Raw genomic sequence first — 14,045 nt, forward strand, 5'->3', positions numbered from 1 at the left:
TTTTCGGAGCACTTTGTTGGCACTTCAGAATCACTCTTGATGTTTGTGTAACAATTTTAATGTACAGATTATTGTCAAACTGCAGTACATTTAGTGCAAATAATAACACTTTTGATGTACAAATTAGAAAGATACCGAACATGTAATTATGGCGATATTAAAATGCTAACTGCGACTCCTTATAATCATGAAGAGAGACAGTTATGTCTTTATCGAGCTGTAATAGATGGCTTGCCACATACAACATAAATGCCCGCACTAAGGGGTAAGAAGCACAGGCCTGATCAAATGAGGTAAAGTGAAGTGAAATGTCTTTGTCCCCGCAAATGACGAAGCTTTTAAATGCACGTCTACTGTGAGAACCAGGGTCAGTGTTGGACCTGGCGTCAAAGGCTCCAGGGGCTGCTTCATCAGTCAATGATCTGAGATGGTGCGACGCTGCTGTTGCGTAAAATAGTGTTAAAGAGTATGACGACCTTAATTAACTGCACATCATCAGTAGAAGAGAGCAGTTCAGTCGCACACAATTATAAAGTGGGGAATTAATTCATGGCGAAGAAGATCCTGGGCAGCCAAACATTGTTTAGTAAAAATAAAAGAGATTTTTTGAAATATCAATTGCAAATGATTTGTATTAAAAAGGACACTACAACTGGTCTATCAGTGCTGGCACCGATACGATAATCTCAACAAGTTTTCTCAATATGCTCCAGGTCTTCTTGGTCCATTACCTGTCTGCAAGTTCAAGCATTAACAGTCAATTCACATTTCACACTGATAAAGTAACATTGTTTCTGTACAATACGCTGTGTCCATGGTACTCTCACAAAGCTGCTTAATCTACTGTAGAAAATCTAAACCCTCCAGGGAAACAAGAGGGGATGGTCTGCCTCTCTGCTTGGACACTTTGCAGTTATTCATCTCTTGCACTGTAGTTATTGTAGCAGCAAAACAGACAGATGTAATACTAATGATTTAAGCAAACCCCAAACTCAGAATTTTCTATAATTATATAAAATATACAAAACAATTTACAAAAGCAAATATGGTGGTAGCAACCAGTCAAAAATATTTAGAAATTGTCTAGATACAAAGAAGCGTGTGACCAGGACGATGGGATTAAAGCCTTATTAACTTCTGTAGCAGAAATCCAGACACAGCTGATGTGGCCTGCTCTGACTCAGACGCATGACTCATGTAGTCGCTGACAGCCAGAGCTGAACCCGTCTCCACTCCACCTTTGATACAGTCCTAGAAAAAACAAACTGTGCTGAACTGTGCTGAACATATTTTATGAAAAGCAAAGTAGTGCCACTTTCTGTAGCATATAACATTTATTTCTCAACTAAGATTTACCTTTATGTCATCAGAAGAGGATGGGATTCCCAGCAGTTTTTTCTTGCACGTAGGAGGTGAAGCGTTTAAGGAACTTGGGATATTCTCTTTTGGCCACTGCTCTAAGAACTGAGGCTGGGGCCCAGCCACCAGGGTTTACTGCAACAGAAAAGACATTTCACTCTGAATTACATCAATACAAGATAATATGACTGCATGATACTGTATACTACTAAGATCTCACATGATGAGATCAATACAGGATGATCTTATCTTATGTGACAAAGCACTCACCGTTGGCAACATAAGTGATTTTACAGAGGATGTTGTCTCTGCTAATTTCTTTGTCTCCCTCTGGTGGACTGACCAATGTTTGGCAGATCATAGCAACATTGATTTTGGCACGAACACAGCGGTTGGTTGGCTGAAAGAAAATGAACATGGGAGTGGTTTGTGAGCACAAGTCAAAAGATCTTTCACAGATGATCTCGTGAGGTGTAGTTATAGGGACAACACTACATAAAACTCAGAGAATAGTCATGGGGCTTTAGAAAAGAGCGGTAGTTACAAGGGCATTCTCGTGGTCCACTGAGAAGTTGCAGACGAGCCACGTGTCTGGGTCGTTTTCATTTGTTGCTAAGATTTTCCTGATGGCCGACAGGTATAGGACGTCCCGCTGAGAGGCAGGCCAAACTCTCTGAAACACAATCAGTCACTTGTTCATAACTCGTCAGGCGATATACAAAAGAACTTTTAGAAAAGGTCAAGTATTACCTTGTGTGTCTGATACACGATGACGGCATTATCTGACAGTGTTTCCACAACATTGAAATTTTCTATAGTGGCTACAGACAAAGGTGAGAGTCTAGTTGAAACAAACAGCCAGAGCATGTTGTCATAAATAAACGCTGTTTACTTTAACGGGCGACTTACTCTCCCAGTCCATTCGAACAGACGTGTCCCAAAAGTAGTGGCAGACTTCGTGGCCTGTTACACCTTTCACAGAATGCGTCGCTTTGAGGGGATCCAATACAATACCATTCTCTTCCACCTCTCGTCTGTAAACCTACAGCGCAGGAAGATTAAGAAATGAAATATCAAGGAGACTGACAGTGATACAAAGAAAATAAATATATGAAAATGAGCAATCTTCACCTTCATCTCTCCCTCCTCGATCACCAGCTGCCAGTTGGCATCACCGCCCACGTCCTGAAGGGAGTAGGTCATGTGATTCTGCACCATCTCCTCCACCTGACAAAAGGCGAATCAGTATCTTCAACATAACTGGATTAACATCTGTTCTGCTGCTCGAAGGCCAATGAACAGAAAAGCTGAGGGCGCTGGCACGGAGTAAACAAATATTCAGGCAAAGGTGGGGTTTGTAATGTAGAATAGGGCTGCACAATTTATCGCGATGTAGGTGATACAAATATATCGCAGGAAGCCACAGTAGTATCGCATAATCCCTGAGAGGTCTTCCAACGGAGGTTTACACATTTTGTTGACACAGCTGTAAATACAAAAATGTGCATATCATCATTTGCCTAATTTTGTATTACTTCAGCCGTTTTTTAATGTATTTTTTTTTGTTTAAATCTTGTTTTGTTACAATTTGACAAAAAAGTGTTTCTCGGTTTCTTGTCTAAATTGTAATTTTATGCAACTGTGAAGCACGTGTGTATAAATCACCGAATATTCAAGACAATTATCGAATATTGCAGTTTTTCTTCATATTGTGCAGCCCTGATGTAGAAGCATGTTAATGAAGAATCATGCTTCATATGACTTGGGTATTATTTCCGGTATTAGACCATAGACTGTAAATAAAGAATGGACTGAGGGAGCGAGGCTTAGCTAGCTGAAGCTCCTTCATGCTAGCAATTAGGCTGGGTTTTTGGAGCCACCTCCATTATTTAAAACATAAATGGTAAAAGGATAAAAATTAGGATGATGTTGCCAGGAGCGGCGCCGCCACTAAATCAAAGGAGCACAGTTAGCTCCAGTAACATTCCTCGGACGTTTAACATGAAAAGGAGTGAGTAGGACAGGTTTAGTTCTTAAAGGACAGGGTATTGTCCGAGGCCCATTATGATGTTAATGCGGCTGTGCATCAGAGCGCGCGCTCGGCGACAGCAGGAGTAGGGCTGAGCCTGACTCCAGGGTTATTATTACAGTCATAATACTAAATTTGATCAATGAGCTGAAGTTAGACGGATGTTATTAAGTCAGACTCTGCTCCTCTGGCTCTGTGCATAAATCAGAGGTTATTATTGTGCACTTTTGATACAGTGACGTGAGTGCGGCTGAACATAAAGCACAAGAAAAGAGCGAGTCCTCCAACAGCGAGACAGAGTCTGGACGAGGAAATTAGGCACAACAGCGGAAAAAAGTCAACTTAAGTCACGAGCTGTTGCCGAGCTTCTCTCAAGTCATGGACATCCGTCTGATAATCAGCTCAACTTTAACATTAACTGTGTAATAGCGATGGAGATAGAAGCGGCTAAAGGATAGGTGAGAGCACAGAGCCACACATTCACGAGGAGCTGCTCCTCTGGCCACACGTCCTCCCGGGGTTGACAAAAAACTGTCTCACGGAGGCTCCTCGGTGCGTTTTATTTTTTGTGAGCACCCCAAAGAAAGACCTCAGCACCCCCTAAGCATACCCTGGGACAAATCGATGTTGCGCATGTTGGAGGTCAGACTGACAAGTTTGTGTTCAATAATGACGGAATTTTGGAGCACGGAACTTCTGGAACCAGCTGCTATTTCCTTATGGTTACAGGAAGAAGTCGGCCACAATTAGTCCATTCTTAATTTTACAGTCTGTCTACAGTATGTATTAGACTTGGTTCACAACATAAACCTTCTGTGGGTTTAAAGCTCTGTAAAACACTTCAACATTCTACATAGAGTATTAGGCTAAGACAAGTTTAACAAAGAGAAACAGAAAGCATCAATAAACTAATGTTACTGTTGTAATGTTAGTGAAGCGTTGTTATTCACTCATACAGCGACAAACTGCATTTCTCACAGCTGTAATTGCATCCTCAATCAATGAGCAGAAACGGAAAGCTCCAGCAGGATCCTGGGGAGACTGGTTAGTGGACATTTTTGTGCTTTTTTTCATGCGCTGGTTATTAACGGTGGAAATCGTGGGCAGATGCATCCCACTGACTGAGAGCCTCTTTGGTGACTGTACCTGTGCGCTGAATCTGTGTATGTCATCTGACGCACTGAATAACTCAACGGAGGACAGGGAAGAGGAAAAGCTATGAGGCTGCACAGCAGAGAAAGACAAAGAAAGAAGAATATATAATAGACAGGATTAAAAAAAAAAGAGCTTGATTTTGCAAACACTCACAATATGTATACACCATGTTCATCAACAGCGAATATTTTAAATCTATCACACACACAGATAACAGATAACAGACGGGGCACCTTGGCAGATAACCGATGTGAGCCGATGGAGGAATAAGGGTCTACAGCAGGAACCGGAGTTATTCTTCTGACTTTTTCAGAATGGCTCTGAACAAAAAGGAAGAAATTTAGGAAATTAGCGCTGATATATTGAAAACATTGTTAATGACATAGACATAAATATTGCACTTTCTATCCTTGACAAGAATTCCAAAGCTCCACAGTCGGCAAATTGACTGAAATCTGATTCTGCACAAACGTCGCCACCGATCTCTTGCTCACAGTTCATTCGTTCATTCATAAATCCTCATCTGCTTACCTGCTCTTCGATCTTGTCTTGTCTGTCCAATTCTGCTTCCACTGCATCAAAAAACTCATCCTCGTTAATAAGACTATTGGGGCCCTCCTGAAGGAAAGAAACAGGAAGAGGTCAGCTGTATTCGTGCCATTGCAGACGCTATGCTACATTAAAGGGTTCAATGGACAAAAACAAAAAGAATTTAAACGCTGACTTGCCTCATAGTCTGGACCTCCGTAATGAGATTTCTTCTTTAGCTCATTCATGGCACTCTTGTAGGCATCTTCTAGTCTCCTCCTTTTCTCCAACTCCTGAGAACAATAAAAAATAAAACAGATTAAAACAATAAAACAGATTTGTGCCTTTTTGCAACATTGAAATAATTCATTACTATTCCAATGCAATCTGAGGCGACAGACCCACAGCTATAAAAAGAGACGAAAAACAACGCATTATTCACCTGTGGGTGGAAGTCAACAGGTTTTACCTAACGCGGTTATTTGTTGCCAGAGGCAGATGGCATTCTTTAGAGAAAATGAGACACATCAAACTGCAGCTGAGCAAATGCAACTGATTTTAAACGTATTATCTGAAATAATCCTGAAACACAGCCGAATGCCTGATGAGAGCGTCATACAAGTCAATCTAAAATATGAAGCTTTAAAAGGTAAAGCCCGACACTGGTAACTAACTAACCAACAGTGACCCTGAAGTATGCAATTACACAACAGATATAGATAACTCTGACGCCAAAGGAATACAAAGAAAAACTGTATCCGTAACATCTGGATGTCTGAGCAAAGGCCTGCGATTAGAGACCTACTTTAAAGAAGCGACTGCACGTCTGAAGAGGGATCCAGCTCTGAGTCTGGCATTTGAGAGACTCTTTCCTCCATTTCACGGAGTTCGCTGACGGCTTCCAGAGACTGCGCCAAGAAGTCATTTTCCTTCTGTGTGTAGCTGATCCACATTAGCTGTTACACTTCAACCTAATAACTGATAAGGCTCAGGTAGTCACACTCTCTGTCCTGAGTCTGTGTGTGTTTAGGGTTGGGCAGCACTCCCCGTCACAAAGAAATAAAACTGGTTTGGCAAGGTTTGAGTTTTGTGACGAAACAAGCACGAGTGAAGAGTGTTTATTACAGAAAAAATGTGGGATTGTTTAAACAGTTGCTATTGTGTATTGCAATCCAAATTCAATCTAATTTTAGAAAAAGGTGCAGTCATTTCATCTATAGAAATAGCAACTTTCAATCAGAAACCAAATCACCATAGTGCAGAGCCTCCTAACATGTGGCTGTGGACACTCCTAATGTCACGTCAACTCAGCATTAGCCCTTTGATTCACTGTGTATAAAGCTGTATACAATACCTTATCCAGTCTTTTCTGCCAGCTGTCTTCTCGTTTCACCATGAGTTCGATACAATGGGACATAGTGGACAGGATGCCTGCTGTGGTGGCTTTGAAGGTAATCGCTTCTCCCTTAAAATCTATGCCATTATCACCTTTGGGACTGGCAGGGGCAAACACTAGGAAAAAAACACATGCAGAGCATAGTTCTAACAACAAATGTATTATGTACATATATTAAATAATAGTTTATCACAGTCTCACATTTCTCTTTGCTGCCGTTGTTGTTGTGATTGCACTCAGCGTCAGTTCTTGATGTGGCCGGAAAGTCATCCTCATCCTCATCCTCTTCAACTATCATTTAAAACCACAAAAGCCCGTCATTATTCCTGCTTTCTAAAACTACCACCAACGCCTTTCTACACAGTATGGCTTACCTCGGTCTCTTTGAAATTCATCTTTAGAGACGGCATCAGCGCAGGAATCAAAAAACTTCTGCAGAGTGTCCACTTGACGACAAAGGATATCCCGAAAAGTTTCCATCTCGGCCAGTTTCTCTCGTAACCTGTGACCCTTCTGAACAAAGCATCATTTTTGACTCATTATGATTGCTGTAACCCACATTATGCACAGTATAGTGCAAATAGTAGATTTCACCTTAAAGGAGGATGAGGATGTGGCAGATAAGGCACTTGCTGCTGATGTAAGTGACAACATTGAACCATGACGTCTCAAAGAGGTTTCAGAGCCATAACCAGATTCAGCCTGAAACAGAGGGAGATGCACGCAGATGTCAGCAAGTGTCATTTGGATATAAATGTGCAAACTGCACACAAAGCAATGTAGCCAAATGCAATAATGACCATATCAACACAGCAGAACATTATTTTGTTATTATGTTGTCCATTAACAAAACCACATTCTAGTGTTAATTACAAAAAACAACTTAGAATTAAAAAAGAACAACATGCAGCACTGAGTCCCTGGTTAGTGTAATAAAAAAAATGACATTTTAAAATACTGGAGTTAGCATTGACTGATCACAGCTCTTTTTATTTATTCTTTCGTTTATATTGTTTTATTACCTTGTAGGAACAAACAGGGCAAAATGTTTGATTTTGACATTTGATCACAATCACATCACAACTCAACATTTAGAGAAACTGAGGAGCCGTGTGAAGACTACATCTGTGAGTCTGTGAGTCTGGATGCATCAACAGAAATCTATTTAAAACATAAACTTACTTTTAATCAACTTTCTGATCTGTCAAGTGGTATTTAAATATTTAGAAAAACTGTTAAGCATGACATAGAACAGGCTGGTCCGAATGGTTACGGGACTCATGCAAACAGTGCAATACAGAATACACTAACAGCAGATGCAATACAAAGAGAGCAATGACAGGTCATAGATCATAAGAGTGCCACAGTGGAACTCTCCGGCAGTGAGCAGGCAGCAGGCTCATGCTGATGCCCACCATTGGGCCAATCCCACAGCCAAAGCAGAGCAGCACGCTGCTGCAGTCCTGACGGATTACTGGTCCAAACATGGCCCTGATGCTCCAAACACACAACGCTGCCGTTTCCCTGGACACACCTCCCAGACAACACAAAAGCAGAGATGGACAAAATCCCCCAGGACCAGAGGGATTGGTGAAGTGTCCGCTTGGCCTGACGCTGGCAGAAGACACAACTTGCGGTACGCAAAAGCATGAGAAAGCCCCAAGAAAGAAGTCTATTCTCCGCTGAGTGGATAAATGTGGTTCTACTCACATAGATGGAGCCAGACACAGACATACGGGCAGTACAGTCCTGCTGCGCACACACATCCACAGAGCACACACCCTGTTACATGAAACCTTCTCCTCTTGACGCTCTTTATGTCCAGCATCCATCACCGAGAAAGCTCTCATCATTATGCGTGGAGGCAGAGAAACACAGGCAGCCTGCACATGTGCATAAGACGCAGCTATGGCTGTCTGGGCTGTTGCTGTAAGAAATCAGTCAAGTGCTAAATAGGTGGGCGATTGAAGCAGCCCACAGTCCAGCAGGATCAAGAATTACAATAGAGAGAGAGTCAACAATTGAATGATCTTCAAGGGTTTTTCCTTTACATTATAATCTATACTGAGCTTTGAAGGTCTTCAGAGATGTATCCGTTTCTCCCATTCTGAATTACATTAATAATGTAGCAACTTTATAAAGTAATCCATTATGCAGTGAGAGTAGCACTTAAAAAAAAATCACACTGTTTAGTACCACCGACACAAACACGCCTACGTGAAAAAATAAAACACAAACTCTTTTCCTGAACTGCCCAATTAATGATGTACTAAAAGACAGGCAATTGTTACGTTTATACTGATAGGTTGAGTCATATAACACTTGCTGCTTTTTGAGGTCAAACTGAACTTTCAACTGTTGAATAAGATTAGCTTCAAAAAGCTGTGCTGATAATGTAACCAACTGATTTGCAGTGAAGGCAAACTGCAAGTCCTCGTCTGTCCAGATGGGAGCAGTGCAGGCTAGAGCCACTGCAGTGCTGCAGCTAGTGCTGCATTCCCCTCAGGTTACTATAGGTCAAACACAAACAACCCCAAACACTCAGCCGTAATGGCTAAATGTGCAGTGTTTCACCAGCCGTAACAATCCAACATGAGTTAACACAAAAGCACCTATAAGATACTACAAATGATTAAATTATACTTATAGATGGGGGCATTTTTCAGGGACAGGTAAACTACCTTCAAGAAAATGTTTCATAGTGTAACATCCATTCATTTTAATTTTTTAAATATATATATATTTTTAAATACTAATCAACCAAATAAGAAAATGTGAGCGTAGTTTTAGTTTGGACCTATTATTTATGACATGATGAAAACAACGTAATACACATAAACACACGGAACAATAAGAGTGCTGACATTCTTGCAACGGAGCAGCTGTCTCGGCCTGGTCTCTGATGCCGGGGATACCCACTTAAATGCAGCACTTTTCAGATTCCTCACATTCCCGAGAGAGGGGTCAGAAGACTCCCTGTCCCACCACCACCACACCCAGCCCACTGAACAAACCCCGTCTGCCCCACTCTCCAGTAAAAACACCCCGCGTTTGTTAATATGCTGTTACTCTAACAGCATTGTACATTAGCATTATTCTAATCTTTAAAATACTTTTGGGACCATAAAGTCAAAGCCTAAAATAACAGCAAACGCAATTGGGGTTGAATTTTGCGACTTAAAAATTCAACCCCAATTTTGGAGCACGTGCAAAAAACACCGGGACTTGTGGCCAAATAAACAAACAGATAAAATGCTACCAGCAATGCACAAGAACAAATGTGTAGTGAGGACAATTTGAGAATGAGTCCGGTTAAAAGCCGTGTGGACTTTCAAAACACAGAGGACATCATGACCTCAGTGGGTGGCATTTTGAGGTTTCTACAGAGAATGAGCTGCAGTATTTAAAAAACCTAGCCCGGAGCAACCTTTATCTGCAGCAAAAGGTAAAAAGGGGTGAACAGCTCGAAGAGACATTCAGCAGATTGTTGGGGAAGGGACTCGAACCCAAGACGCTGGGGAAAGAACAGCGCTCTCTCGTATGTGCAGTAGCCTTAAGCTTTTACTAATATGGTTCATGAGAGACATTTCAAACCTCAGCTTAAACAATGCATTCATACTTTTCATTCCAGCAACATTTAATGCAAAATAGTTTCCGTTTCTTTCCTCGGAGTCAAACTGGTGCCGCCCCAGGAGGCTGCAGACGCGTCAATTGAAAAGCACCATATCTATAAATTGACCGATCACAATTACAGAATGCAACAATACATAAATAACACAAAACCAACTCGCAGTGTGGGGTTTGACAATGGCACAATCATAACAAAGCTCACACAAGTCAGCTTAGCGGGATATATGGGCCTTATATTATAAAAAAGAGACTGCTGGACTCACCTTGTGTAGCTCTATGGACTCGATCCACTGTAGTCTGTGCTCTGGGTCTTCCGCTCGGAGATACCACACGCTGTCATTCACGCTGATGTCAAAACGGCACTCGTCAAACTCATGAGGCTGCAGGGGTGAGAGGTCAGCAATTAGCAAACATAGACCAAGACAAGGAAGTGAAATATGTAAATCTTCATATATCTTCTCATCTGGAGATAGGATTTCAATGGATTTAATCAGCCACAGATTTTCATTCAGCACACAATAAGCACGGTAATTGGAAGCTTATGTTGAACGGCCACAGGCATAATCCAAAAAGTCTGCAGTAGATGTTGCCTCACTTCCAGAGGGGCTTTTCCAGGTCACCACAGCTTTAAGTTCCGCCACAGTCCAAACTATTCAACTCCCCCGCTCCACGGTGCACCCCACCCAATCTCTAATCACTGAGCGCCTTAGGCACCCAAACACGTGCGCAGAGAACACCCCTTTCCCTTCAGAGATCGGAATTTAAACAGAACACACGGATGAGGAGGGTGACCTACTACTGCTGGAAAAAAGTTCAGATTCTCTCGATTCTCCTCCCCAAAGCATCTCCCTCAACATCAGCTGACATACCTCATGTTGTTCGCCTTTATTAAATTTGGTGAACGATGCTCATGTGCCATTTTATTTGCTGCCACTGACAAGGGCAGCATACAGCCGTCCAGTGACCCTAATGCAGCCATGTCTTTGCCATATTACTCAAGTATTTGACACCGTAAGGGGGCATATTTTAGATAATACTCAGCTACATCGAATGACCAGACTGAAAGTTAAACTATAAACTATCAGACAATAATATCCAGTAGATAGAGTCCAACACAGCCCATTAACCTGTGATGAAAAATCCACGCTCAACTTGGTCTGAAACCTGCTGTAGACATTCTTGTATGATCCATAAAAAAGTTAGAACAAAAAGTTAAATGTAAATGGTATCTGGAGCTTTTACGTATGGTCTTTTAAAAAGTCTGCAAAGATTACCTTGATCAATTCAGTGTTTCTCATAAATGTCTCAGACTATATGGGACTAGCAATGCTACTTTTAAGTTTTTGTTCATACAATTTCTGGAGCACAAATGTTACTTAATGCCTTAATTTATTCTTCAAGCAGATTGCTACAGTATAGTATAGCTTGTCTGTGTTAATAATCACTTGACTAGTGACTGTGTCCATACACATTAATACAGTCAGAGGTGAGTAGCAGTAGCAGGAGCAGAGTTTGTTTCTGCATTCCTTGGCCTTCATACCAGTGTGTCTGTTGGAAAGTGCGGACTGTAGAGGAAGAGGAAAGCAAATAGGGACCTGGAAGCTGGTAATGTTCATGCTATGAGCAAGTGCAATTATTAATTGACAAAACATGATGTCATGATGTTTATTTGGTTATTGATAGATCTTCTGATCAAGGTTGCACACCAAACTATGGTTATTGTAATGTTAAATTACACAATATGTGTGTTGCAAAGAGCCACAATATATGGCAAATCACTGACTGAGATTTACTAAAAAAGCATGTGTAAAAAGTTGTTGCCTTGTTCTGGTCTGGATTTAAACTTGTAAAGTTTTGGATTGACTATATATTAAATGCATTGCACACAAAAATAAAGTCCATTTTTTTTCTACTTCTGATATAGAAATATCCATTTTTCTTACTGTTACCACCTTAAATCTTTGTTGTGGTTTCACTCCAATAATCCGCTTGCACAAATCACAGTAAAGTATTTCAGCTTAAGTGTACAGAGAGAGAGAGACAAGGGTGAATAATTAACCCGGGTGTGAGATTTCTGTTATCTGTCAGCAACATGGAGGGCTAAAGGATAAAACACAATTGTTACGTGGATTGTAGCACAAGTTTAGGCCAAGAAAATAAAAGATGTGATTGTTCTGAAAGCATGTGGACATCAGCAAGCATGTGGTCACTAGCGGATGCTGTATCTGGGATGTTATGTTTAACTGTTGCCCTAAAGTTGTGATTGAACTGTAGATGTTGCTGCAAGTTAATTGTTAGCTAAAACCCTTTGATAAACATGAGGTACGGGTTAAATTGTTGAAAGGATCAAAACATTTAGAGAGACAGGTACTTGCGGTCAAGCCCTCGGAGTAACAAGTCATGGATGTCTTATTCTTAGCCCAGATGGATACACAGGTATTTTGTTTTCAAAGGGAGGTAATAAAGCCCCGATTGTTCCTCTCAGTTGAACAGATACTTACTGTGATGACGGCCTTGCTGAGGCACAAAGATCCCCTGCATCCGTATTCCCGCTCATCCTCTGATTTGTAGTAGCTCAAAGTATTGTTTTTCAACACAACCCATCGGTCCTGCCATCCGTGTATGTAATTTGTCCACTGGAAGAAAACAGAAGGCACGTCAGTGTGTAGAGAGAAGAATTATATTCTATAATGATCGTATGTTCACTTTTAAATAAGTAGGCTACTAACTTTGCTTAAAACACCACCCAGCTCCATATGCTGTCCAGACTCGGGATCCACATCCTCATCTGACCCGGACGATGAACTCTTTTCAGACATTTAAACGCGAGTGTACAAAGTCTCTTTGAAGTTGTCTGTGTGATCGTCGTCAGTTCAAACAGATCAGAGTCAGATCTGTTTACAGGTTTAACTTAGGCTAGCTTTCACGTAGCAAATATTAAAGCATTGACATGGTGCAGAAAGTGCAAACGCAAGTAATGCATGTAATAGAGAGTAAGTAGTGTACCAGCGCATGAATCCTCCAATAACAACAAGTCAGATGTGCCCTACAATCTACGCTTTGCGGGCTTTGTTTTGAATCTGACGTCGAGTACCAATGAAACTAGCAAGTTAGCATTAGCTTTAGCTGTCAAACGACGCAACCAATGTAAGCTAGCGGTAACTTAACTAAACAGCAACTTGGGAAGAAAGATGGGTGTCTTTTTTTTCAGCTGCAGACGATGAAGCTATCGATGAAAGGCCACGACATAACTGCAGCAGATACACCTTTATCCAATAGCGTCGAGAAATTAACAACAGTGATCTAGGTTCCGCTGTTTAGTCAGCTTTTGGCGAAGTCTTCATTCAGGTCGAGGGGGAGGAGCCGCGGCCACGCTTTACTGTGTACTAAAGAGAGAGAGGAGTGTGTCAATGGTCAATGGTGTCAAGTTCAGAATAACACAGCCGCACCGGAAGTACCAAAGTAATGCAGCCCCTATGTCAGTGTGACAGACAAGGAGGTGATTTCAACTTTTACAACATAGTATTTTATGTTCTTGATTTTGTTGAAAATAACACCAATTTTCGCCAGTCCAGTCATGTCACTCTCTGGTGTGACCACAAGAGGGCGCGGCCTCTTACACCTGCCTTATAGCGTATAATAAATAATATATTACTATAGTCATTATTCAATAGCTTGGTACCGCCATTTCATACAAAACTATATATATATTTAAAAAAATCCGTAATAAAAAATAAAAAAAAAGAGAACATTATTTAAAAGCGATTGACCCCGCCTTTTCTTATAACGAGCGAACCCGGAAGTGCCGCCCAAATGACAGCGGTGTTTTGAAAACATGTTCTGACATGAAAGTAGGAGAGCAAATTTCATAAAAGAATATCACTTCTGGTTGCAACTGTAAGTAATGCCATCACATAAAGCTGTATATACAACTGCTAGTTGATCGGT

The 14,045-nt window shown here is 41.2% G+C and overlaps 1 protein-coding gene across 1 annotated transcript; it reads right to left on the reverse strand.

Moving 5' to 3' along the window:
* Positions 1 to 112: 112 nt before the first annotated feature.
* Positions 113 to 13,507, reverse strand: LOC306968574 (ceramide transfer protein-like). Its single transcript, XM_079563992.1, has 18 exons — positions 12,827 to 13,507; positions 12,599 to 12,733; positions 10,361 to 10,477; positions 7,062 to 7,169; positions 6,842 to 6,980; positions 6,669 to 6,758; positions 6,426 to 6,583; positions 5,272 to 5,364; positions 5,075 to 5,161; positions 4,777 to 4,863; positions 4,535 to 4,612; positions 2,491 to 2,586; positions 2,269 to 2,401; positions 2,110 to 2,180; positions 1,904 to 2,032; positions 1,630 to 1,759; positions 1,357 to 1,494; positions 113 to 1,251 (listed from the first exon to the last, which is right to left on the reverse strand). The coding sequence occupies exons 1-17, from the start codon at positions 12,914 to 12,916 to the stop codon at positions 1,367 to 1,369; spliced, it is 1,869 nt and encodes a 622-aa protein (XP_079420118.1). The 5' UTR covers positions 12,917 to 13,507; the 3' UTR covers positions 113 to 1,251; positions 1,357 to 1,366.
* Between the last annotated feature and the right edge of the window lie 538 nt (positions 13,508 to 14,045).

The sequence above is a fragment of the Gobius niger genome, assembly GCF_951799975.1.
Source record: "Gobius niger genome assembly, chromosome: 1".
Lineage (NCBI taxonomy): Eukaryota > Metazoa > Chordata > Actinopteri > Gobiiformes > Gobiidae > Gobius > Gobius niger.

Bases quoted from the DNA above. Each gene is read 5' to 3' on its own strand.
- LOC306968574 (XM_079563992.1), bottom strand. From the start codon at position 12,916: ATGTCTGAAAAGAGTTCATCGTCCGGGTCAGATGAGGATGTGGATCCC. The intron at 12,734-12,826 runs GTTAGTAGCCTA...GTTTTCTTCCAG, and splicing joins TGGGTGGTGTTTTAAGCAAA to TGGACAAATTACATACACGG. The intron at 4,613-4,776 runs GTGCCCCGTCTG...TCTGCTGTGCAG, and splicing joins CACATCGGTTATCTGCCAAG to CCTCATAGCTTTTCCTCTTC.